This window comes from Schistocerca serialis, chromosome 1, assembly GCF_023864345.2.
Source record: "Schistocerca serialis cubense isolate TAMUIC-IGC-003099 chromosome 1, iqSchSeri2.2, whole genome shotgun sequence".
NCBI classification, from domain to species: domain Eukaryota; kingdom Metazoa; phylum Arthropoda; class Insecta; order Orthoptera; family Acrididae; genus Schistocerca; species Schistocerca serialis.
In genome coordinates this window covers 356,771,748-356,798,768 of record NC_064638.1, presented here as the reverse complement: position 1 = coordinate 356,798,768, position 27,021 = coordinate 356,771,748, and the positions used below count along the sequence as shown (strand labels likewise).

Sequence of the window (27,021 nt, the reverse complement as noted above, 5' to 3'; positions counted from 1 at the left end):
TAGAAGCAAATTCAATGAGTATGATTACAAACAGCCTGAAACAGTTTTTTACAAACCCTCTTGGTTGAGTTCACAGGGAAAGGCACTTCTTCCACATCCAAAAACAAGAGGTGAGGGAATGCTTGAACTCAAAAGAAGGTTAGAAGAGAGTTTAGTGTGTCAGTGTATGAAGAGAACTCAGATGAGGGCCTCACCATGCTGCAAGTGCTAGGAGGGACACCCCTCTGCTTACACTCCTACACTGACACTGAGCTACAGGGACCCTCACAAAATAATAGTCTGAGTATGCTTCGGATCTGATTCTCACAGATAACACAGTATTTAATAGGCATGGATGCCTCAGGGATAGCCATCAGAATCATCGGTCATTACTGAACGTGTCAAGACTTTGCTGTTGTGAGTGTGCCATTTTGGACATGCCCTGTAGTCTGTGCTGCTGGCAGTGATCAATTATTGATACTGTGAACAAACTGTGGATGGATGTGCCTGACTGTTACCTACCATATCAGACTTATTTCACATCAACCTGTGGGGTCACACACTTTAGGTGTTTAAATCATTCCCTGTGATGATCAATGTCACCATTATTTTTTGTGTTCAGCATGGGCCTTTGTCAATGTTTCTACAGTGGCAACCATAACACTGGCTAGACTTGCCACAGCTGCTGACAGTAAAGAGGCCAGGGCAATCTGTGACTGTCTGTCTATTATGGTCAAGCTGGGTCAGCCAGACTGTGACCCTGACACACTGTGTGGACACTACTTCGCCCAGAGTCCTTTGAGGTCTGATCTGTACTGCTCCACCTTTCCCCAAAAGTGACATCATTGATCTTACGGATTGGGACAAGTGTCTTTTTCTGACAGATTTATGGTATCCTTCTCAACAACAGGTATGCATCACATGGCCTTGCATTATTTTGAGAGAGAAGAATCTGCAAGACAAAGCACATCATCTGACAGGCCGTGCCCTGCGTCATCTGCTTGGTCAACCGTTCGAGACTCCTCAGTCTGATCTCAACACAGTCAACTGCTAGGACCAATGGTATCTCACTGGGTTCCTGCCGCTACTCACCAGAACCTGTGAGGGCCACTGGCAGGGCATTTACAACTTTTTGATTGCTCCCTCATGAAATTTCAAACTCCAACGCTGTCTGCGCCAGGATGTGCCTCCACTACCAGTGTCTGCAACAAGGTTCAGTCTCCTAGGACACAATTTCTTCTGTTTTTTCTACTTTCAGATACACTCTGAACAGATACTGCCAGGTGCAGCCTCAGAGTTTGTGGCCACATCCAGACCAGCTGCAGCACCACTGTTGGGCTCTGTATGATCTTGGGACTACTGCTACTGGGACACGGACACAGCCACCAAGGACACCGACACCTATGGCCAACCCTGAGGCACCTCGACAATGTCAATGCCCCATTGTCACAAAGAACTACACCATCAGGAGAGATGGGATCCTTGACCTTCATCCAATATCAAGATGGTGCTGTCATCTCTCTGAGCAGTATTTTGTTAACCCTGTATGACAATTATGATATTAGATACCAAAATAAAGAACTACCATAACAACAGGAGAACAGTGAAATAAATACTGTAAGTTTCACTTTTTGGAATGTTGCTGGTGTTACATTTACAAAACAAGCTGCAATTAATAAAACTAGCACTGAATATTTGTCTCTATTTGTTTGGGACTCCAAAAAATTCCAAATAATGTTTCCCACTACTACAAAAAGCATTACAACTTAGTACAAACTGTCACAAAATATTAAACGTGCTTCCCTATTTCAGACACAGGGAATGCTTGATCACATCTCTTACATTACTACTCTAGTATGGATGTAGATGTAGATGTGGTTCAACAACAAAGTTAGGAATCAACTGCGAAAGCAAAGAGAGCTTCACTGCAAATTTAAACGCAGCCAAAACCTCTCAGACAAACAGAAGCTGAACGATGTCGAAGTTAGCGTAAGGATGGCTATGTGTGAAGCGTTCAGTGAATTCAAAAGTAAAATTCTATGTGTCTACTCGACAGAAAATCCTAGGAAGTTCTGGTCTTATGTTAAATCAGTAAGTGGATCAAAATAGCATATCCAGACACTCTGGGATGATAATGGCATTGAAACAGAGAATGACACGTGTAAAGCTGAAATAATAAACACCTTTTTCCAAAGCTGTTTCACAGAGGAAGACGGCACTGCAGTTCCTTCTCTAAATCCTCGCATGAATGAAAAAATGGCTGACATTGAAATAAGTGTCCAGGGAATAGAAAAGCAACTGAAATCACTCAACAGAGGAAAGTCCACTGGACCTGACAGGATACCAATTCGATTCTACACAGAGTACATGAAAGAACTTGCCCCCCTCCTAACAACCGTGTCTCTAGAGGAACGGAAGTTTCCAATGATTGGAAAAGAGCACAGGTAGTTCCAGTTTTCAAGAAGGGTCATCAAGCAGATGCGCAAAACTATAGGCCTATATCTCTGACGTCGATCTGTTGTAGAATTATAGAACACTTTTTTTGTTCATGTATCATGTCATTTCTGAAACCCAGAATCTACTCAAACCCAGAATCTACTCTGTAGGAATCAGCATGTATTCCGGAAACAGCGATCGTGCGATACCCAACTCGCTTTATTTGTTCATGAGACCCAGAAAATATTAGGTACAGGCTCCCAGGTACATGCCATTTTCCTTGACTTCCGGGAGGCATTCGATACAGTTCCGCACTGTCGCCTGATAAACAAAGCAAGAGCCTACGGAATATCAGACCAGCTGTGTGGCTGAATTAAAGAGTTTTTAGCGAACAGAACGAAGTATGTTGTTCTCAAAGGAGAGACGTTTACAGACATTAAGTAACCTCTGGCCTGCCACAGGGGAGTGTTATGGGACCATTGCTTTTCACAATATATGTAAATGACCTAGTAGATAGTGTCGGAAGTTCCATGCGGCTTTTCGCGGATGATGCTGTAGTATACAGAGAAGTTGCAGCATTAGAAAATTGCAGCGAAATGCAGGAATATCTGCAGTAGATAGGCACTTGGTGCAGGGAGTGGCAACTGACCCTTAATATATACAAGTGTAATGTATTGCGAATTCTTAGAAAGAAGGATCCTTTATTGTATGATTATATGATAGCGGAACCAACAGTGGTAGCAGTTATTTCTGTAAAATATCTTGGAGTATGCGTACGGAACGCTTTGAAGTGTAATGAGAATATAAAATTAATTGTTGGTAAGGCGGGTGCCAGGTTGAGATTCATTTGGAGAGTCCTTAGAAAACGTAGTTCATCAACAAAGGAAGTGGCTTACAAAACACTTGATCGACCTATACTTGAGTAATACTCATCAGTGTGTGATCCGTACCAGGTCGGGTTGACAGAGGAGATAGAGAGAGCGGTGCGTTTCGTCACAGGGTTATTTGGTAAGCATGATAGCGTTACGGAGACATTTAGCAAACTCAAGTGGCAGATTCTGCGAGAGAGGCGCACTGCATCGCGGTTAGCTTGCTGTCCAGGTTTCGAGAGGGTGCATTTCTGGATGAGGTATCAAATATATTGCTTCCCCCTACTTATACCTCCCGAGGAGATCACGAATGTAAAATTAGAGAGATTCGAGTGCGCACGGAGGCTTTCCGGCAGTCATTCTTCCCATGAACCATATGCAACTGGAACAGGAAAGGGAGGTAATGACAGTGGCACGTAAAGTGCCCTCCGCCACACACTGCATGGTGGCTTGCGGAGTATAAATGTAGATGGAGTATTTATTCACTTAAGTGAAACCAATGTAGTCACTCAAATAAACAGCTAGTTTGACTTTAAGCACTGTGGATGCTATGTGGCAGAAGCTACTGATTATTAGTGAACAACTGTTTTCAAATACGAACTGTGTCCTTACACTGTGATAATTTTCATCAATATTGTTCAACTCTCTTTTTATCACAAATCATGGAAAAAGGTTTAAGTATATCTGAGCTGTTAACACAAAGAATGTTCTGAAGATAATTGTCATTTTTCATTGATATTGTGTAGTATCAACAGTTGTAACATCTCTTAGGGAACCTATTACAGCAATGTTTAGCAGGAATGCTTCTTTTAATAAGCACATGTGAATTTTATGATATGGTAAAAAATAATTCACGAGTATAGTTTACTGCTTTACCTCAAACGATGAAACATTTGTTGAATTAAAAGAGTTTGTATCCTTCATATATTGTGTAATACTTATATGATACTGTGAAAAGGTTTAATATTACATTTCTGTAAGTTACAAAATTCAATTCAACGGGATAAAGGATTGGGAGGGGAGGGGGGTAACAACGGAGTCTTCATACACACTGCACATTTTTCACATGTTACTTCCAGTGACAATATTTTTCAGAATACAACACAAGAGCTTACAATAAGTTGCTACAATTACTAAACATAACATGCACTTTTGTCACTAAGGGGGTATTACCTGCAAACAAAGATTTTACAAATTTTATAAGAATTTTACAGTTTAATGTCAAACACAGGGCAATAAATTAGCTGAACATGTCCCACATTACCATCCACACTGTGTTGTCTTCAGTTAACTGTCAATTTATATTATCAAACAGTTATCATGCACGGTTCATTGTTCATGATCCTAGTAGAGACTGCCTATGTAACAGCTTCTGCAGAAAAGAAAACTTTGATTTCCAATGTTTTGAATAAATACTGACCAAATTTTAAGATCTAAAATGCTGGCGTAATCTACTCACTAAGAGGTACAATCTTATGTTACAGGCTTTGTCATAATTAGACTAGTATTACAGCTAGAAACTGTGCAGATGTCTTGAGGCAGTATAGCTCACCACACCCAAATAACCAGCTTATATTCATTCTGTGTTTGAAAGTAACAGCAGTAAGTGACTTACAACAAACTTTACACATAATTTTAAACCTTTACAAAACTTGTTCTTGCTAATGACACTCACCCATAAAATAATGAAAGGAAACAAGGTTGTTACTTGCCACATTTTCACTATTATGCAGTAAAGAATTGCCACATCAGGCATGATGTTTTAATTTATTACTTCTTTACCAGTAATACTATTCACAACACATTCTGGAGATAGTATCCACATATAACACTTATTATATCTGCAAAATTATATAACTGTACAATACAGAGTTATGGCACCATAAACATTTGAGATGCATGAAAAATAAGGTTTTGCTTAAAATGGAGCATCAATTAGCCAGAAACTTCCAACCAATTTTTATGTAGTTTCAAACTTTTTCTAATTTTTTCTGTTTTACATGCTTAACAACAAATATTAAAACATTAACTAATTTGTAAAGCAATCTGAAGTCAGAGGCTGTTTTATACAATGGAGTAAGCTCTTCAAAGAATCCCCGGGTCACTGGTAAGCGAGAGGAGGGAAAATAAAAGCTTACCTTTTTACTGTTGGCTTGTCCTCTTGAGATTTTGTCCCCCAATACACATCTTGTCACAAATGTAGGCATATGTGCTGGACCTGTTTGACTTTCCACTTCAAAAGTGAGAGATAACTTCTGCTTGGCTGCGATTTCATAGACTATAGATGTTGCTGTTTTTGTTCCAATATTACCTATGGAAAAAATGTATAATTAAAACAAAATGTGTCAGATGTAAGCAATGGGCAATACGAAACTATATTTTAAACAGCTGTTCCAGTTATTCCCATTCTTTATTTCTGCAACAAGTAAACTGTGAATGGTGCAACCATACAATCTGTAGAAGAATCACTATATTTCTTAAAAATGTTATGCCGCATGAAATTAATACAGGTCTATGTATAATCTTTGCGACAATACCAATATTCTTCATGTTAAGAGTTCTGCTCCAGAGCAGAATTCTGTATTCATACCGATTATAGCATATGGATGTCCTGTAGCCATAAGTCTCTACACTGGATTAGAGTTCTGCAAATGGAATCAAACAGCACTGTAGATCCACAGTTTACAGGTTCTCTGTTCTTTACAGATGAGGTGGGATTCGTACACAGAGTGGGTTAATAAATTACCACAATAATCTAATCTTGTGTGGACAGTTGCAAATCTTAGAGTGATTATGGAAGCAAGGTATCAGGATCGTTTTTGTATCAATATGTAGGTAGTGACTGTGGGTGACATACAGTATGTCCCATATACTTTTCTATCAAATTAACAAGTGCTGTTTACAAAAAATTTCTGCATGGAAAATTGCCCCCCGGTACTAGAAAATATTACACTTGCAGGAAACAAATGGGTCTGGTTGTTGCATAACAGGACACTACTGTATTTTCTACAACTCTTGTGAGACACTTCTAATGAGTGACTGACTGATCAAGGAAGTCCACTAGCTTAGCCCCCAGAGACATGCATCATCTGTGGACTGTTTTTGATTTGTGTCTATGAATGATGTTCATGATATTCACCAACACAAATGTCTGTATACAGTGAGGAGATTGTGCTTGTTATTGGAGTATCTTCAGACTGAAGCATCGTAGACAACTGGCTACACCACAGAAAAGAAATGTACACATAACCCATTGATCAACTTCAAGATGAGGGTGTAAGCTCTCAAAATGTACTGAGCGAGGTAGCGCAATGGTTAGCACACTGGACGTGGGAGGATAATGGTTCAGTCCCGTGTCCGGCCATCCTGATTTAGGTCTTCCGTGATTTCCCTATATCTCTTCAGGTAAATACCGGGATGGTTCCTTCGAAACGGCATGGCCAATTTCCTTCCCCATACTTCCTTAATCTCCTCCTCCTCAAAATGCATTTTGGAAGAAAATAAATGTGGTCGTTAATATAATGGTCAAAATAAATGTTGCATACAGATTTACTGTTGTTGTTGTTGTGGTCTTCAGTCCTGAGACTGGTTTGATGCAGCTCTCCATGCTACTCTATCCTGTGCAAGCTTCTTCATCTCCCAGTACTTACTGCAACCTACATCCATCTGAATCTGCTTAGTGTATTGATCTCTTGGTCTCCCTCTACGATTTTTACCCTCCACGTTGCCCTCCAATGCTAAATTTGTGATCCCTTGATGCCTCAAAACATGTCCTACCAACCAATCCCTGCTTCTAGTCAAGTTGTGCCACAAACTTCTCTTCTCCCCAATCCTATTCAATACCTCCTCATTAGTTACGTGATCTACCCACCTTATCTTCAGCATTCTTCTGTAGCACCACATTTCGAAAGCTTCTATTCTCTTCTTGTCCAAACTGGTTATCGTCCATGTTTCACTTCCATACATGGCTACACTCCATACAAATACTTTCAGAAACGTCTTCCAGACACTTAAATCTATACTCGATGTTAACAAATTTCTCTTCTTCAGAAACGCTTTCCTTGCCATTGCCAACTACATTTTATATCCTCTCTACTTCGACCATCATCAGTTATTTTACTCCCTAAATAGCAAAACTCCTTTACTACTTTAAGTGTCTCATTTCCTAATCTAATCCCCTCAGCATCACCCGATTTAATTAGACTACATTCCATTATCCTCGTTTTGCTTTTGTTGATGTTCATCTTATATCCTCCTTTCAAGATACTGTCCATTCCGTTCAACTGCTCTTCCAAGTCCTTTGCTGTCTCTGACAGAATTACAATGTCATCGGCAAACCTCAAAGTTTTTACTTCTTCTCCCTGGATTTTAATACCTACTCCGAATTTTTCTTTTGTTTCCATTACTGCTTGCTCAATATACAGATTGAATAACATCGGGGAGAGGCTACAACCCTGTCTCACTCCTTTCCCAACCACTGCTTCCCTTTCATGCCCCTCGACTCTTATAACTGCCATCTGGTTTCTGTACAAATTGTAAATAGCCTTTCGCTCCCTGTATTTTACCCCTGCCACCTTCAGAATTTGAAAGAGAGTATTCCAGTCAACATTGTCAAAAGCTTTCTCTAAGTCTACAAATGCTAGAAACGTAGGTTTGCCTTTTCTTAATCTTTCTTCTAAGATAAGTCGTAAGGTTAGTATTGCCTCACGTGTTCCAACATTTCTACGGAATCCAAACTGATCCTCCCCGAGGTCGGCTTCTACCAGTTTTTCCATTCGTCTGTAAAGAATTCGCGTTAGTATTTTGCAGCTGTGACTTATTAAACTGATAGTTCTGTAATTTTCACATCTGTCAACACCTGCTTTCTTTGGGATTGGAATTATTATATCTTTCTTGAAGTCTGTGGGTATTTCGCCTGTGTCATACATCTTGCTCACCAGATGGTAGAGTTTTGTCATGACTGGCTCTCCCAAGGCCATCAGTAGTTCTAATGGAATGTTGTCTACTCCCGGGGCCTTGTTTCGACTCAGGGTCTTTCAGTGCTCTGTCAAACTCTTCACGCAGTATCTTATCTCCCATTTCATCTTCATCTACATCCTCTTCCATTTCCATAATATTGTCCTCAAGTACATCGCCCTCTATATACTCCTTCCACCTTTCTGCCTTCCTTTCTTTGCTTAGAACTGGGTTGCCATCTGAGCTCTTGATATTCATACAAGTGGTTCTCTTCTCTCCAAAGGCCTCTTTAATTTTCCTGTAGGCAGTATCTATCTTACCCCTAGTGAGACAAGCCTCTACATCCTTACATTTGTACTCTAGCCATCCCTGCTTAGCCATTTTGCACTTCCTGTCAATCTCATTTTTGAGACGTTTGTATTCCTTTTTGCCTGCTTCATTTACGCATTTTTATATTTTCTCCTTTCATCAATTAAATTCAATATTTCTTCTGTTACCCTAGGATTTCTATTAGCCCTCGTCTTTTTACCTACTTGATCCTCTGCTGCCTTCACTACTTCATCCCTCAGAGCTACCCATTCTTCTTCTACTGTATTTCTTTCCCCCATTCCTGTCAATTGTTCCCTTATGCTCTCCCTGAAAGTCTCTACAACCTCTGGTTCTTTCAGTTTATCCAAGTCCCATCTCCTTAAATTCCCGCCGTTTTGCAGTTTCTTCAGTTTCAATCTGCAGTTCATAACCAATAGATTGTGGTCAGAATCCACATCTGCCCCTGGAAATGTCTTACAATTTAAAACCTGGTTCCTAAATCTCTGTCTTACCATTATGTAATCTATCTGATACCTTTTAGTATCTCCAGGATTCTTCCAGGTATACAACCTTCTTTCATGATTCTTGAACCAAGTGTTAGCTATGATTAAGTTATGCTCTGTGCAAAATTCTACAAGGCGGCTTCCTCTTTCATTTCTTCCCCCCAATCCATATTCACCTACTATGTTTCCTTCTCTCCCTTTTCCTACTGACGAATTCCAGTCACCCATGACTATTAAATTTTCGTCTCCCTTCACTACCTGAATAATTTCTTTTATCTCGTCATACATTTCATCAATTTCTTCATCATCTGCAGAGCTAGTTGGCATATAAACTTGTACTACTGTAGTAGGCATGGGCTTTGTGTCTATCTTGGCCACAATAATGCATTCACTCTGCTGTTTGTAGTAGCTAACCCGCACTCCTATTTTTTTATTCATATTAAACCTACTCCTGCATTACCCTTATTTGATTTTATATTTATAACCCTGTAATCACCTGACCAAAAGTCTTGTTCCTCCTGCCACCGAACTTCACTAATTCCCACTATATCTAACTTTAACCTATCCATTTCCCTTTTTAAATTTTCTAACCTACCTGCCCGATTAAGGGATCTGACATTCCACGCTCCGATCCGTAGAATGCCAGTTTTCCGTCTCCTGATAACGACGTCCTCTTGAGTAGTCCCCGCCCGGAGATCCGAATGGGGGACTATTTTACCTCCGGAATATTTTACCCAAGAGGACGCCATCATCATTTAATCATACAGTAAAGTTGCATGTCCTCGGGAAAAATTACGGCTGTAGTTTCCCCTTGCTTTCAGCCGTTCGCAGTACCAGCACAGCAAGGCTGTTTTGGTTGATGTTACAAGGCCAGATCAGTCAATCATCCAGACTGTTGCCCCTGCAACTACTGAAAAGGCTGCTGCCCCTATTCAGGAACCACATGTTTGTCTGGCCTCTCAACAGATACTCCTCCATTGTGGTTGCACCTACGGTACGGCCATCTGTATCGCTGAGGCACGTAAGCCTCCCCACCAACGGCAAGGTCCATGGTTCATGGGGGGGATTTACTGTTATAATGTACATAACAGGAAACAACACTGATTTTGTTCTGTCAGGTACAGTTATAAGAAAACAAAAACAAAGACGATAAACACATTTCCACCTGATAAACACAAACTAAAAACAGAGCCTCACAAAATATTCAACTGCATACACTACAGTTTATTCTCACTGTCATCTGGCATAACACATCATTTATGAACCAATTGACCTTCCTCGTAATTGGTGACACTATTGAATGCCTTTAGTCACAATCCTTGCCAAATTGTCCAGATAAACCTGTGGCATATGTCCCATTCCTCCACAGTGGCCTCTATGAGGCCTTGTAAGGTCTCTGGAGGGACAGGAAGATTGCAAACCACTTGTTTTAGCATGACCTGTGCTTTGGAAAATATGAAGACCAGTCCATCCATCTGATACTGTGTTACAACAGGAAGAGGTTCAGCTGATTAGAGGTTCACAAGAGTAATCATCTTGTGGTGTTGCAGTTCTTCTTGTGTCTGTGAAGACACCTTTTCAGTATCGTATTACCCAGACATGTTTCAGCACTTTTTGTGCTATCTTCAGTAGGTTATTCTATCAACATTTTGAGAAATTTTTGGTACAAAATATTTACAACTGCAAATATTTTACAGCAATTACTAATTCACAATTGTAAATATCTGTATCAAAAGTTTCTCAAAACGTTAATAAAATAACCCACTGAAGATAGCACAAAAGTGCTGAAACTTGTCTGGGTAAAACGAAACTGAAAAGGTGTCTTGCATAAGGCAGAATTCCTTGCCTTAGGTTCACTAGAGTGTTATGATGAGGACATGCATTGCCATCCATCAGCATGAATCCCACTCTGTAAGCATGTTGGCCCGATACTTCGCACCACTCATCCTCCCATCTACTGGCACAATGGGTGTCCTGCAGCCCTACATGAATCCATCCCAAAACATGACTGAACTGCCTTGATAAGGGTGACAATCTACGATACATGGGTGCAGAGATGTGTTGGTATAGGCACACGACATCCAGGTCTCCAGTGCCCGCTCAAAAACAGTAAGAGGCAAAATGGGAGTATAAAACAGCACAGAAATGAAAAGTAACAAAATGTGGAAAACTATGTGTATATCCACATGGAAGCACGAAATGAAGTATCATGTCAATATTAAAACGTCAACTAAACAGGAAAAAAGTGGTAGAATGAGTTCAAAAAATATAGCAGATGGACTTGGCTGGGTGACCGCAAGTATAATGAGGATGAGACAGCCACTCTGCAACAAACTAAAACCTCCAACCTAAAAGCTTAGGCCAGAGTTGAGACATATCATAAAACTTTAAAGCTTGAATCACACTTGTCTCATTATTAGCTAAAATAGAGGGCAGATCCCCTCTGATATTTGCTTCTGCCCTTGCATCATGGTATATAAAATGCACTCTGTTGAAATATGGCGTACGGAGATTTGCACGCCACAAGGATCACTAAACGGAGGATCCTCGTGCCATAGTAAAAAGTCACATGTACCAGGGCAGTGACCAATGTGAAGACGTGTAGGGTCACTTCATCCCACCTCAGCAACCAGCAGTACGAATGCCATGGCCAGATAGTTGACTTTACCAACTGCAGCTAATTGTCTATTACTGCCAGCCATTCCTCATCTCACAACTGCATGAACTTCCTATTTAGTGCTGAAACGACAACCTGCAGGCGACAGTGTGCCATATCCTGTCCTCTGCAGGCCTCCTTGGCAGTCCGACCAGTCAGTTCATTTCCCCATATCCCTACATGCCCTGGCACCTAGCAGAATGACACCTGCTTTACCTGCCACTGAAGCAAGTATAGTCAGTCATAAATCAGCCGGGCCAACTTCTCCGTTAGGTACAGGTTCTGTGGTAATTGTAACGCACAAAAGGGAATCAGAGCAGATAAGAATATGATGCATCTGCTCCAGTACCTTCAGGATTGCGAAAAGCTCTGCTGAGAAAACAGTATACTCATCACGAAGGTGAAACCTGGTGACATGTTCAAGGAACACTATGGACCAGCCATGAGAATTCCCTTGTTTAGACTATCAGTGTAAACTACTGTGAAACCATGAGGCATATCTAAAATGTTACAAAACATAGACTTAAATGTAAATCTGGTGTACTATCTTTCTTAAAATTGGTCAAGTCTAAAATAAGTCTGTGCCTCTGGAGAAGCCAACATGGAAACCTGCTCTAAGCTAGATGTAAAACATTAAGACTGGCCACACACATCTCTAAAAGGCAATCTTTTGCGCAAGTCCCATAGAGCCTCATTGCAAGTAGCTGTCGCCTGATGTGAAGTGGTGGTTCAGCAGCCTCTGCACAGAGGCTCGGTATGGGACTAGTTCTGAACGCCCCAGTGGCCTACTGAATCTCTTCATGGTGCACCATGTCCTACATTTTTAAATAAGAGGGTCTCACAGACCCATACACCACGCACCATAAGCTAGCCAAGAACAAACAAAGGCTCTGTAAAACCAGACCAGACAAATCCTGTCTGCTCCCCCGTGAACTGTGTTTAAGACATTTAAAAATACTTAGTGCCTTAAGGGACCATTTTTCCAGGCCCTTAATATGTGGCAACCATGTAAGTCTACAGTCAAATATGCAGCCCAAGAACCGCATTGTGTCTTTAAAATTAAAAGTAGTGTCCCTCATACACAACTCAGAAAAGTTTGAAATGAAACCAGAACTGTTCAAGGCTCATAAGGAGAGTCATTATCAGTCAAAATCGGAGTCTCAGGACAATAAGTCTGGACTGAGAGTGCCTTCTGTGCCGTATGACCCAGCAGCAGTTGCACTGATTAATCCCTTCTCAGACAAGGCAACGGAGGACAGGACAATTCTCATTAAGGATGCAAATGGGTGGTCAAATGAAGTAACCCTATTTGTTGCTAATATGCATTTGGCAGGGGATGCCAAATCATATGTTCTCTACCATGAAACACTGAGCAAAGCACATACATTCCAGAAGGCGGCCGCGTGTTTGTGCCAACGATACAAAAAGAAGAACAATGCGTGATGTTTTCATGACAAATCGAGTATATTGTTGATGCAGCGTAATGAGTCTGTGGAAGCGTTCTCAGATAGAATTCGTAAGTTATATGTACAGATCTAGAATATGTACAGATCTAGAATGCAGAAGCTAATAGAGTACTGTTACAGGAGGCAGAAAATAAGAGCTGTGGGTGTTTTTTTGTGTGGCATACCCACTGAAATGTCACGGAGGGTACAGATGGGGAATCTAGAGGACTTGGAGTAAACTTTTAGGATTGCAACACTTATAAAGAAGACATATATGGCCAAAAAGCAGAGAGTGGACCATCACATATTCACTTTTAAAGTCAAGTGTTATAGATATTGTTGGGAGGGGCTTGTAAGGATGCAGTGTAGGCAACCAGAGTAGCATGTGTGTGGCATAGAGGGTCACCTGACATTTGAGTGTAGAGGTAGGAGCAAGGCAAGCAGCTGTTCAAGACAAATGGAACTGCTTCAACTGTCGAAAGGCTGTCCCAATAGACCTCAACACAGCACAAGTTAGTGCACAGACAGAATGTAGCTTAGTGGGCTTAGAGTGTGTCAGGAAACAAAATTTTGGTGGACACAGGTGTGAATGTGTCCTTTATCAGTCTGGACCACCATGGTATACACAATGTGAGGTTGGCAATAATAAGGTGGAATCATTGGGTATGGCAGTACTGCAGTTTTTAGCAAATGCACGGAGGTGTTGCCATGCATAGGCAAACATTATTCAGTGATGCTTGGGCTAGAGTTTCTCGACAAACATCACACTAAGAATGATCTTCAGCAACACACAGTGGAACTCCGTGGGACTTTGTTTCAACTGGGGAAAACAGTTCCAATAGACACAATGGTGCGAGGTTCACCTATCATGGAGGTTTACGTTTTCAGTAAAGATTGATCAACAGGATAAAATAACAGCAGGTACGGGAAAGATAGTGTGGGCTTCAGTGGATACCGATTTGCTAAGGGAAACATAGGTGGTTGAACCGCTCCTAAGCAAGGAAGAGTTCGATAGTTCACATTGTTTTATCTGCAGGAGTTTAGTGCAAGTGAGTAACATTAATGAGGAACAGATGATTCCAGTTAGTATGGATAACTCTGGCAGAGGGGAGGTGACTGTCTTAAAGGGTGCAACAATAGCCACTTTTGAAGTCTTGGAAGATGACGACTTCGACAGGTCAAGCTTAGAGGAAAGCCACAAGCAAACGTCGATAAGGAAGTGTTACATGGGAAAGTAGATCATTTGAAGGGCACTGATAGAATGGCTATGGAGAACTTGTTGTTGAGGTTTAGTGATTTATTCTGTGCCAACAGGAGGTTACAAACAACCCCGCTGATGCAACATCACATACCAACAGGAGATAGTGCATCAATTTATAGGAAGGCATAGCATATAGGGTCATTCCATGTCAAGTGTGCCGGTTCAGAAGATGCTCCCAGCTCGACCATCTTCAACTTTGATTAAATTTGTACAGTACGTACCTCGGGGCCCTACATGAACTTAAGTTTCACGCTCACCTGAATTTTTATTGAGGTGCTAGACCGTTTTTACCAAGACCGAAAAGTCACGAAGAAATCTTCGAGTTTGGCATTCCACTGTTCCTAATACAAAAGAGCTAGACTCTTGCTTCTGAGTGTAGTGGTACAACATTTTATGCTCTACACATAAATGATGGAAGCAGAGTCAGGGTGTATATGTGGACAAGGAAAAAAAAATTCCCGGATTTCCTGGTTAAAAATACACTTTCTCCCGGGTGAAAACATACTTTTTCCCTGTTAACTGACAGTGTATTTTCTCTCAGAACTGTATAACTTATCAGTCCTTTGAATGATTATGGTTTTATACACGGGCGTAGAATTTCCCAGTGCTTTAGAAAACTAAACACAGGGGGAAAAAAAAACACATTTCAGAAAGATCTTTGATGTGCAGCAACATGTATTACGAAAGTATAAATTTGAATTCCATCAAACACCACATGTTACTTTCCGAGCATTGAAATCAAGATTGTGATGGCTTTTGTTAGCCAGTCACACAAACAGAAAAAAGTTAACGGTTTAAAATTAATATACATAGTGTAGCTACACGAAACACAAAGCTTTCACATATAATATTGGTCTGTAAGATTAATAAGCTGCAAGAGAAGCTAAGCTTTCACATGTAATGTTGGTATTTTATGCGCATATTACAATTTACGATGTATCACACAAATGTGCCAGTAAAATCTTTAATAGCGACATAAATGTCTGATCTTCTGGGCTCGAAATTCATCTAAATGGCTCGTCATCAAAGAGTTGATTTTTAAATGAGAGTCAAACGCTCTGTGATTTAAGAAATTCATCGTACATTCTCACACATAGTTCAACTTGCTTAAAAGGAAATTTGCTTTGATGGTAATGCTTTTCAAACCACCATTCGGAATATTTTCCTGTGACCTGTTAGAAATAGGTTAGTTTCTGCAGTTGCCAGAGAGTGCCAGATGACAGGCATCACCGCGCTTGCGCAACTACGATGCCGTAGGAAGCCCTTATGTTCGTTCGTGTAAAACATTAAAAGATCTTACATTATGTCATAAAGGAAACAAGACATCAGAGGATACTCCAAGAGCATCGGAATTTCATGACCCATACTAAAATGTGCACATTTAAAGTGCTCATTCGTACGTCCAGATTCCCAGTGAAGAAGGCCATGACCTGATATTAAGCTTATCAGCGTGGTTTTGCGGGATGTAAATTTTCTTGGAGTACCAATACTGTGTTATCTTATGATTGGTTGTTTATTATGGCATAATTCTATACGTGCTAGATGTTGAAAATGTGCACTTGAAATGCAGCGAACAGTGTGTGGAATTAAACACTTCATTTCAAATATATTGTCTGCCTCAGCGGAAAAGATTAATAAAAGAAAATTTCTTTAACAAACTGACAAAAATAACTTCATTGTTCTGCAAGGCAATTAATGCTTGACTGTCAGGAATGTGGAAATAAAATAAAATCTGCAACTAACAACACATTTTAGCCTTCCATAATTATGTGAATGTATTTTAATTCACTCGATAGCTCCCGGCTACAGAAATCTGTTTTGTTTTCATTTGACATGAGAGCAGTAGATGAAGAGAAAACAGCAAAATCACTAAATGTAAACACAGGTCATGTGGAGACTACCCACTTCCCCACTATAATTCAGACTGCTCTGCGCATCAGCCCCGGGTCTATGATATATCCGAACCGGGGCAATACCCCGCCATTCCCTCGAGCGTTTGAGATAGGACAAAAAAAAAAAAAAAAAAAAAAAAAAAAAAAAAAAAAAAAAAAAAAAAAAAAAAAAAAAAAAAAAGAATTTTCAAAAATATATTCATTTTGTAGCGCAGTTTTCTGAAGAGCCTGATGCATAAAACGTGTGTTCGAGGAAATGTAACACGCGTTATTTGGTCATAAGTGTGCCAAAGTGCAGTGCCTCACCTCCTCACACAGCATTCTTCTATCGCACGTCTCTGTACTTTGCTCTGTGGAATTGAAACGTGTATATTTTGTAATGGATGCCATCAAACTATATTCAGGACAGTGTGTCCCTCTTATATATATATATATATATATATGAGGGACACACTGTCCAGAAAATACGCACTCTTTATTCCCTATCAGCTAACAACTTGCTGCTTTGTGTGACATAAAATTAAATATAGGATACATAGACCCAGTATACACATTTATTCAATCCTTAGCTCCTCGAGTTTTTTTCTCTCTAATCTTGCTACAGCTTTACACAACATACTTTCCTTTCTGCGAAAGTTTGTCAAGCGTTTTGCTACATGAAAAATCGAAATGTCGCTGTCTAATACTGCAAAAGCTGTTAATACAAATAGCGCCCAAGACTGGTGTGGTTTCTCGATCTGATAATGTCTATTTTGTCACTGTCTGCTAGATAAAACAAACTAAGCCTTTCTAATACTGCAACAATTGAAATGTCCAATGCCTATTAGGCCTACTACAAGCAAAAAGCTTTACGTTAGGCAATAGTTTCACACTTCATTCATACGCTCCAGTTTCTCAAGCATGAGATCAAAAAGTAGTACGAAATTTTTATACAAACTTGGAATCATCATATTGTTCCATAATTTGTGTGATGTCCCGATTTCTTCTCCTTCCTCATTGTAAAAAACAGTCTTGTTATCACTAATTCTGTAACTATTCCTCCCAATGTCAAAGCTTATTACAGGTTAACTTCACTAACTCTGCTAGAATCACCGGTTTAGTTATCCCACGATTATTCTCCGGTTAGGCATTGTTACATGTTCGTAAAACGCATTTTCCGCACTTCTTAAAGAATAGAACTTAAAGCGGCTGCAAGCTGGGGACTGTGCAACTGGCCCTTACTAGTATAGTGATCTGGCCAAAAATTTTCCGTCAAAATTTCATTTTCTTCGGTACACCGAGTAGGTAATATGTGATCTTTCTTACCTGTTATTCGTTTATTTCCACTCTTGTATTCTGAATCTATGGATTTCGCTAATAATTAAACAAAGCCTATTCATTCGTAAACCCAATCGACCAGCGGTTGGCATTCAGCCGTTTGGCTTTACATCATGTGTCTCAAACTGGACACCTACTACATTACATTCATTAATACTATTAAACAGAGCACATTTCATTCTATTAGTGTCTCTTTGGGTAAGGTGCAAAAATCATGCCATACATTTGAAATTTTGTTGATTATGTCTGCACTGTTTAAATATTCATTTTGCTTGCTGTTTGTTTGGTGATTTTAAACCTGTTTGTGACAGGTTCATTGGAAAATTTAACCATTTAACTGTACTGGAGACTGCTACATAATTTTTGTGAAGTTGAATGCTAATTAATTTTATTTCTTTTCTTTATTTAGGACTTGACAATTTGATTCTAGTGCCTGAAGCATATCACATCATTGCTAAAATGGAAAAACAAGATCAAGTTAATGTATACAGTTTTGAAAATACTGATTTTCCATGCCACTTAACAATGTACAATGCCTTAAAAGGACTAAAAGCTGTAAAGGAACTTTCCTTAGAAGAACGGAGTGGTTTACATTCTACTGAAAATGCTCAACTATGCTTCCACCATGTAGCTTTACCCCTGCAAAGACCTGAATTTTTGCAAAGATCATGCTGCAACTCGTTTGGTAAGAAAAACCTCTGGTACCGAGCACTGTGGGTTTCGAATCCGCACCAGACGGCATGGACCTCGATTACCACTAGAGGTCTCTCCAGCAATAACACCGTAAGGTGTGGCTGCGCGCGCTCTCCTGGCCCGCATATAATGTGAGAGCGCCATGGTGGAGCACGTGGTCCCAGCAGCCAATAGCGACATAATCTATCAAGCATTTAAGTGCCTGCCTCTCGCTCAGCAGACAGTCTGGTATTCGCGTTACTCTATCGACATCTCGCATACAGATGGCGTGTTTACATTACTTTGTTTCCGTGTACAAGTGGACGTTGTGGATTTGTGAAGTTTTGCTTGTGACCCTGTTGCTATTTGCGTGTTGTTGTTTGTTAGGTCTTGCTCTGTCATCAATCGTTGTTTGTGTCCATCCTTCCCCATCGTTTTGTTTGTTTGCGGGCCGCTCCCGTTTGGTCCCGCCAAGCTTTCGTTCTCAGCAACGCCGCGACCATTCCGGTCACAGTTACAACATTTTTGCGCGGTGAGGATGGGATATACTTGAGAGTGACAAAACAGCTGAAACCATAAGTAACAAATACATTTACTAATATTCCAGGACGAAAATGTTAAACGTTGTCGTTTCTAAAATTTCTACAGTCATTATTCCTGAGTTCCTAATGAGAATGGAACTGGAAGACAGGCCCGGAAGTGTGGGGGACCAGGGGTATCTGCTTCCTGCGGCAGTTTCAGAGTGTGCCAAATTTCTATCTTTGAAGAAAAAAACCTTGTTTCATACAGCGCCTAGTGTTGTCACTGTTGTCCGATCTTGTGGCTCTGTCTTTCCAGGAGATATGCCTTTTACTGACGAACTATTATTCGCAACGCTACCATGTGGTCGCCTCTTGGCTGGAGTTCCACCAGTACCATAAACAGCCTGGTCAGTCATACAGTCCCCGGGTCATGGACTTGCAGGGTCTCAGCCGTTGGTGCGATTTTACAGGCACCAATCAGCAGTGTATGGCTTCGTACACGGATTTCCTGATCCGGGATGCGGCGGTTCAGCTAGTTCCCAATCCTGAGGTCCGCAGTGCGGCATTGAAACTTGATAACCCCTTCTTGGAAGATATTCTACGCATTGCACACTCCTTTGAAATTGCTCAGGCAGCTAATGAGCACCTTGTGACACTGCCGCAAGTGGCGGCGATCGATGTGCCTCGGAGGGTTCCACCCTCGCGACGCCGGTGTGACCCTGCCAACACAGGCCAGCAATGTTGGGACTCCTCTTTGTCCTACGTCTGTATGGCATTGGCACCTCCGGTTGCCCCTCGTAACCAGTCACATGACCCTTTCCACCTACCCACAGTGCTTTACCACACATTCTCGAGCTGACTGTCCCCACTGCTGGAAAACATGCACACTGTATAACAAGGAGGGCCACATCTGATTGGTTTGTCGTAGTTGCTCGACTTGCTCCAGTCCAGCCCCTCCTCGGCCTCAAGATACCTCCATGCTCTGCAAGCGGTAGTCCCATAGGATGACCCATCAGTGTCGAAGCTTTCCCGCATGCTCTGCCTTTTCACTGAGGATGTCAGTTTTCAGGTCAACACTGGAGCCACCATCTCCCAGATTAATATGGGCTCTCCTGCGTTGTCACCTCCCTCTCAGCATTTGGTCGCGTACAGACGGTACCATTCCCCTTCATGGGTAGTTCGTTGTCCAGCCCCTTACCCTATTTGTTGTCGACCATCCATCGACTTCGAATATTTTTGACCTGGATGTGTTTCAGCTGTTTGGCTTTTCAATTTCTGATGAAGTTAGGGTCATTTCTACAGCTGTTCCTTTTTAGGACTTGGACGATCTGTGCTCCGCTTTTGCGTCGTTGTTTGCAAAGGATTTCGGATGTGCTTCCAATTTTCAGGAGCACGTCATACTTTGGCCGGATGCGCAGCCTCGCTTTCTCAGGGCCCGACCCCTTCCAGCGGACTTATGGCCAGCAGTCAAGCAGAAACTTGATCGGCTCCAGGCCGCTGGCATTCTGGAGCATGTGACGTACAGTGCCTGGGTGACACCACTGGGCGTCATACAGAAACCCAATGTGTCCCTTCGCCTGTGTGGGGACTCTGGCGCTACTGTCAATGCTCAGTCCCTCATAGATACTTACCCCATTCCCCGCCAGGAAATCTTCTCACCAAGCTTGCCAGGGGAGAGTACTTTTCCAATATCAACCTGGCTGAGGCATACCACCAGGTACCCTTGGATGCCAATTCCCAGAACATCTTGGTTATCAATACGCCTCTCAAATTGTACAAGTACAAGTGCCTTCCATTTGGTGTCTCTTCGGTGCCGGCCATTTCCAAGCAGTTCCTGCAGCAGCTTACACAGCCTATCGCTGCCTGCGTGAATTATCTGGTTGATATCTTGGTCACTAGGTGTTCTCGCCAGAAATAATTTGTAAAACCTCAGCACCTTATTTCACGCTCTGCAATCTGTAGATTTTTTTATTTTTCCCCCGAATAGGAAGTTCGCCATCCAAAAATTTAACACCTATCTCTTTGGGGCAAAGTTCACCCTCCTGACGGACCATAAACCCTTAGTTACGCTTTTCAGATCCCACTCTCACCTTCCAGAGCAGAGAGTTCAGCGTCTCCACTTCTGGGGGTTATTTTTACAAAATTACGTCTACACCATCTGGTATAAGCCCACTGCCCACCACACTAACGCGGATGCTTTGTCACGTCTCCCAGCAGGCCCCGATCCTGTGTTTCACCAACAGGAGGTCCTTTGCTTTCACATTGACCGCCAACTCTTGTAAACTGTCCTTCCTTACCAAATTAACTATTCCTTGAGGCCTCAAAATTTGTCCAATCAACTGATACCCTTGTCTTCTTCATCTTCGGCATTCTCCTGCAGCACCAAATTTCAAAACCGTGACCATAAGATCGCTTCAGCTGTATGATAAATCTTGACTTCTGATCAAAGTAGTTTCACAGTGTTAGAGCCACATCTTCAGGAATATAGATGCATGTACACAAGGGCAAAAATGAATAAAGATCCTGTTTTGGTTAAAATGATGTTGCTGCCTACTCCAAACACCCATATGTTGTCCACATGGCGTCCACCACCACGGATGCCACACTCACTGCCCTGGCCAAGGTTCTCACCATATAGGGCCTGCCTCACACATTGGTCTCCAATAATGGCCCCTAATTGACAGCATCCTCCTTCCAAGAGTTCAGAGAGGCCAACAGTATCAAACGTATCAGTATCCCAGCTTTCTACCCTTCCTCAAATGGCAAGGCGGAGAGGCTTGTCCACACAGTTGACGTAGGCGGTCGACACATCTCCAACCACATCGGCCCTCACCCTGTTTCTGAGCACCTATCGCACCAAACCATTGATGGCTGCAGTCTGGCAGAGCTCCTCATGGGCGACAGCTGCGGACACTGCTCCATTTGCTGATGCTGTCCCCCTCCCGCCCTCACTCCTGGCCCTCTCAGCATTCTGCACCCGGCACGGCTGTGTGGGCCCACATGTACGGGAGCAAGGTGGGTTGGACACCCGTCATGGTCGTCATAGCCCATGGGCGGCATGTGATGTAGGTGTAGATATTAAAAAGAGTTGGAGCACTGCCATCATAACTAACTCTGCCCACATGCCCCTGTGGGACTCCCGCCGCCGCCTCCTCCTCTGCTACCTTCTTTGGGTACAGACGTGGTCCTCGAGTCCCCGCCACTGCCCCCGGTTGCTGCCTCCCATCCCCCAGGTGGATCAGCAGCTCCCTCCACCGACCTGGCCTCTGGGGCGGCCTTCAAGGACACCTCTGATGTCCCTTCCTCCCTGCCACTGGCAGTTGACAAGCCTGGGTCTTCTCCCATCTGCCAACTGCCTCGGCACTGTCAGGGGCATTTCTGCCCCTATACGCAAGTTTCAGGGAGGAGGAATTCGGTACCGAGCGCCACAGGTTTCGAATCTGTGCCAGATGGCATGGACCTTGGTTACCATTAGAGGTGTCTCCAGCTGTTGCGCCGTAAGCTGTGGCTGCGTGCACGCTCCTGGCCAGCGTATAATGTGAGGGAGCCATGGTGGAGCACATGGTCCCAGCAGCCAGTAGCGACATACTCTATCATGTATTTAAGTGCCTGCCTCTGGCTTAGCAGGCAGCCTGATATTTGCGTTAGTCTATCGACGACTTGCCTACAGACAGTGTGTTTACATAACTTTGTTTCCTTGTATGAGCGGACATTGTGGATTCGTGAGGTTTCACTTGTGACCCTGTTGCTATTTGCGTGTTGTTGTTCGTTAGGTCTTGCTTGGTAGTCAGTCGTCGTTTGTGTCTGTCCTTCCCTATTCATTTTGTTTGTTCACAGGCTGCTCCCGTACAGTTCTGCTGCACTTTCATTTTCAGCAACACCATGACCGGAACGGTTACAACAAAACCGTACTGTACGAAAAAGTTTGCTCTCAATCAACATAGAAACAGCTGACCTACTAAAAAGGATAACTGTGTCTGATATTAAACAAGGCCAAAAAATGTGCTCTTCCTGTAGAAAAGAATTTGATACACTGAAATATTGACAAATGAGGGGTAGGGATTAAACTGCGAGGTCATTGGTACCTTGTTCCTGGCAGAACAATTACACAGGGGAAAGGGTAAAAGAAAGGAGACGTACACCACAACAACAGGAGAAAGGAAGAAGAACGACTATGGACAAAACAGGAAAAGAAAATGACAGAGAGAAGTAAGCAACAGGTAGAAGGGGTAAAAACAAGAGAGCAGATGACCCTGGCTGGCCGACCAAGAGAATAAAATGGAAACGCCAGCCACTCTGCAACATATTAAAACATCCGCCCTAAAAGCATTAGAGTGAAAAACACAAAGGGACAAAGGACATGCGCTAAAACTTATATAGAATGATAAAACCCACTGTCACATAAAAAATATAAAAGCAAATTAGCCAATGAGGCGTTGTCAGCTAAAATTAATGACAATGAGTCCGGTAACTGAAGAGTCCATCAGGGCAGCCAGATAAGCACAGCTTACCAAGATACGGGCCACTGTTAGCCGGACGCTGCACTGAGACTGAGGTGGGTCGTCACAGCGCAGGAGGTAGTCATGTGCACCCAAGCGTGACCAATGTGGAGCCGGCAGAGAACCACAGAGTCCCCGCGAGAGGCCCACATGGAGGACTGGCACACATTCATAGTATCCTTAATGGCAAGCAGTTTGTTGTGCGTGCTGAGGTTATGGCATTTTGATCCCAAAGCTGCAAAAGCTTGCAGCGTAGTACTGAACGGACGTCAATTGCAGAGAAGCTGATCTCCATAAGTGGTTTCTGTGTAGCCTGTTTGGCCAGCCTGTCGGCAAATTCATTGCCTCGGGTTCTGATGTGACCTGGGGTCCAGACAAACACCACTGAACGACTGGACCATTCCAGGGCATAGACGGACTCCTGGACGGTTGCTACCAAAGGATGACAAGGGTAGCACTTGCCGATAGCCTGTAGGTTGCTCAAGGAGTCACTACACAGAAGAAACGACTGCCCAGGGCATGAACGAGTGTGCCCAAGAGCATGAGATATAGCCACCAGCTCAGTCATGAAAACAACGCAGCCATCAGGCAAGGAATGCTGTCCAATATGTCCTCCATCGACATACATGAAGCCAACGTGAGCATCAGCCATCAAGCCATCAGTGTAAACCACTTCATGGCCTCGGTACATGCCAAGAATCGAGAGGAAGTGGCAATGGCGAGCCGCATGGTTAACTGAGTCCTTAGGGCCATGTGAAAGGTCCAGGCGAAGCTGCGGCCTAGGTGTACACCATGGAAGTGTTCATGTATGGACCTCAAGTATAGGTGGTAAAAGCAAGGGCTCCAGTTTGGAAAGAAGGGATCAGATACGAACTGCAATTGGAAGTCCTGACCTGGGCCACTGATGTGGGAGATGAACCGCTGTGGGTGGGAAAAGAAGGTGGTGATTTGGATGTGCAGCAGAATTACGAATGTGTACAATGTACCTGGCCAGCAGTTGTGCATGCCTAATCTGCAATGGAGGGACTCTGGCCTCCACAAGGATGCTGGTCACCGGACTTGTCCTAAAAGCTCCTGTCGCCAGGCGAACGGCACAGTGGTGCACCGGGTTGACTAAACAACGCTGAGGGCGCCGCTGAACCATAAACTAGACTTCTGTAGTAGCGTAGAGCAGTCTATTGGAAACAATGTATTGAGGATGAAGGTGAGTCTTGTTAGCAAATCGTCATCACTACTGATGAAACGTGGGTGTATTGTTATGACCTGGAGTTGAAGTAGAGCAGCACAGAATGGGTGTAACATGGTCAAACACCACCACAAAAGGCAGAAGTCTGCCAATAAGACCAGGGTCATCACTTTTTCTGAACACTAGGGCATGGTGTACGCTCACACAGTTCCATGACATACTACAATCACTGAAAGTTACTATAAGAATGTCCTGAAGCAATTGTTAGAGGACCACATCCACAAAAAATGAAGTAACATCACTGGACAATAGAAGCTTCATCATAACAATGCTAGCCCTCATGTTGCTAATGCTGTTATCGAGTTCTTGACACAAAAACACATCTCTACAGTATCCCATCTGCCTTACAGTTATCTTATGAGGTATTAGTTTGACAATGATACCAAGACAACAAAAGCATAAGACATGATCCTGAAAGGGATGCCAAGGAATAGGTTCTTGCACATCTTCCAGGAAAGGCAAAGAAGGTGGGAGAAGTGCAATGCATTGGTGGTGGTGGTGGTGGTGGGGGGAGACAAAAGTCTGTATGACTTCTTGCATACATTGATATATGAACCGTCTTTATTGAACAACCCTCAAATAAAAGCTGACTTTTCATTCCTCCTTTGTGTGAGATGGTGTGTGCCAGGCTCATGCGCGGATCTGAAATTCAGGATTCTAAAATTTTAATGTTTGCTTCATTTCTCCATTATCTTTCACTGCTCTTGTCAATACTCACGTGCATCGTGGAATATTGTGAAATTTTGGACATTTACCCACACTATTATTGTCAATTTTAAGCCTAAACTTAAATTGCGCTTTTTTGAAATTTTTGACAACAGCAGGCCTATCTTTGTTCAAAAACAAACATTCTCTAATTTCATAGTGTAATTACTTGAGAAATAGGTCTATTTTAGAAAAATTTTGGATGCTTACAAAAGCATATTTTTAAGAGGTTTTGTAAGAAATGAGTGTTGTGGATAACTTCTTTGCTAGCAAATTAGTGTTTGTGATACACAGTTGCTATAACAGAATAGCTCATGTGGAAATTAGATGTATATCAGCATGAATAAACATACAACTGAGAATTTTTGAAAGTTGCCATTTTCATGTGCACAAGCTATTTCATAGTAAATCACCATTTGTGATTTGGTTACTGTAGCACATGTTATAACTAGTATAGTGTGTTACACTTAGTTTTCCCTTGCATGTTGAGTGTATCTTATCTACATTTGTGTTTTTGAGTTTGTTAATGACTACAACATCAAATAGTTTTAGCAAATTGGTAATTTTTACTGCAGGTCTTTCTGTTGCCTTAATAGAAATCTTCTTTGTGTACTAATTGCTTCGGTCCTTAAAAGAAATAACTAATATTTTTATGTCAACACACTACCAATATAATTAGCAGGATTTTTAAAGTTATCTGTTCACTGTCCTGTATAACACTGCACCAACCACAATACAGAACCACTGTGAATCCTGTTCTCGAACATGGGATGAGTTAGTTGCTGTTCATAAGCAGTTGGAAGTCAACATGACTAATGTCAAATGATGGGCAGCTGCTGTGAATCGGTGTGTTGGGAGAGCTCTTCAGTGTTGTGTACAGTGGGTACCAAAGGTACCTCAAGTATTATCCTGTCCTGTGGATCTTGTTTTCTCTGTGGGATCTTACATTACTCATCCACCTAACTGCAAGTTAGATCTAGCATTCTGTGCAGGACAGACAGGGACCAAGAAGGACTCAGGGTGTTATACGAACTGCCCTAACCAGCAAGTCTGAAATGTTGTCATTTTACTGACACTGAAACTATTGAGCCAATGGCACTCACTTCACCTGTTTGGAAACCTGCTGTGTCCTGTGTCAAGAGGAAGCAAAAGCAAAAAGATAGTGTCTATTAACCATCAGCAGTTCAAACGTACAACAAATAATTGTTGCCCCTTAGGGAAATAATAGCAAGGGACAGGAAGGAGCACCACGTTCACTCATTATATATGCCTGGGGGTCTCATACAACATACTGAGGAGGCTACTATAGCAGCCACCACGAGAACATGGTGCAACCAACTGCAGATTGTGGCACACACTGGAACAGACAATGCCCGTCATCCAGGTTCCGAGGTCACACTTGAATCGTTCCAGTGACTGGGAGAGAGCCTTGCTGACTGGAAGAGAGTCTTGCATGTGGAGTTTCAATGAAGTGCACGATTTGAAGCATTGTCTCCAGAACTGTTGGAGGTCTGCTGGGTCTGAGTTGAGTGGAGACACTGAACCACAGAGTTTGAATATTCTGTGACAAGCTCGGCTGTTTCTTCATGGACTTGCACCATAGCATTGAGACCAATAGTGCTCAGCTTAATCGCTAACCAGGAATAGCTAGATACAGAAGCATAAACCACTATTGGAAAGATAGATACCATGTACAGGAACATTAAAGATGCATTTGGAGAAAACAGAAGCATTTGTTATGAATATCAAGAGCTC

At 42.3% G+C, this 27,021-nt stretch overlaps 1 protein-coding gene across 1 annotated transcript in view; it reads right to left on the bottom strand.

The window, feature by feature from the left end:
- LOC126470187 (maternal effect protein staufen-like) overlaps nucleotides 1-27,021 on the bottom strand; it is a 202,927-nt gene that overhangs the window by 53,709 nt on the left and 122,197 nt on the right. The window contains exon 7 of the mRNA XM_050097847.1: nucleotides 5,423-5,595. Coding sequence (XP_049953804.1) covers nucleotides 5,423-5,595 — 173 coding nt within the window. The remainder of the gene's footprint in view (nucleotides 1-5,422; nucleotides 5,596-27,021) is intronic.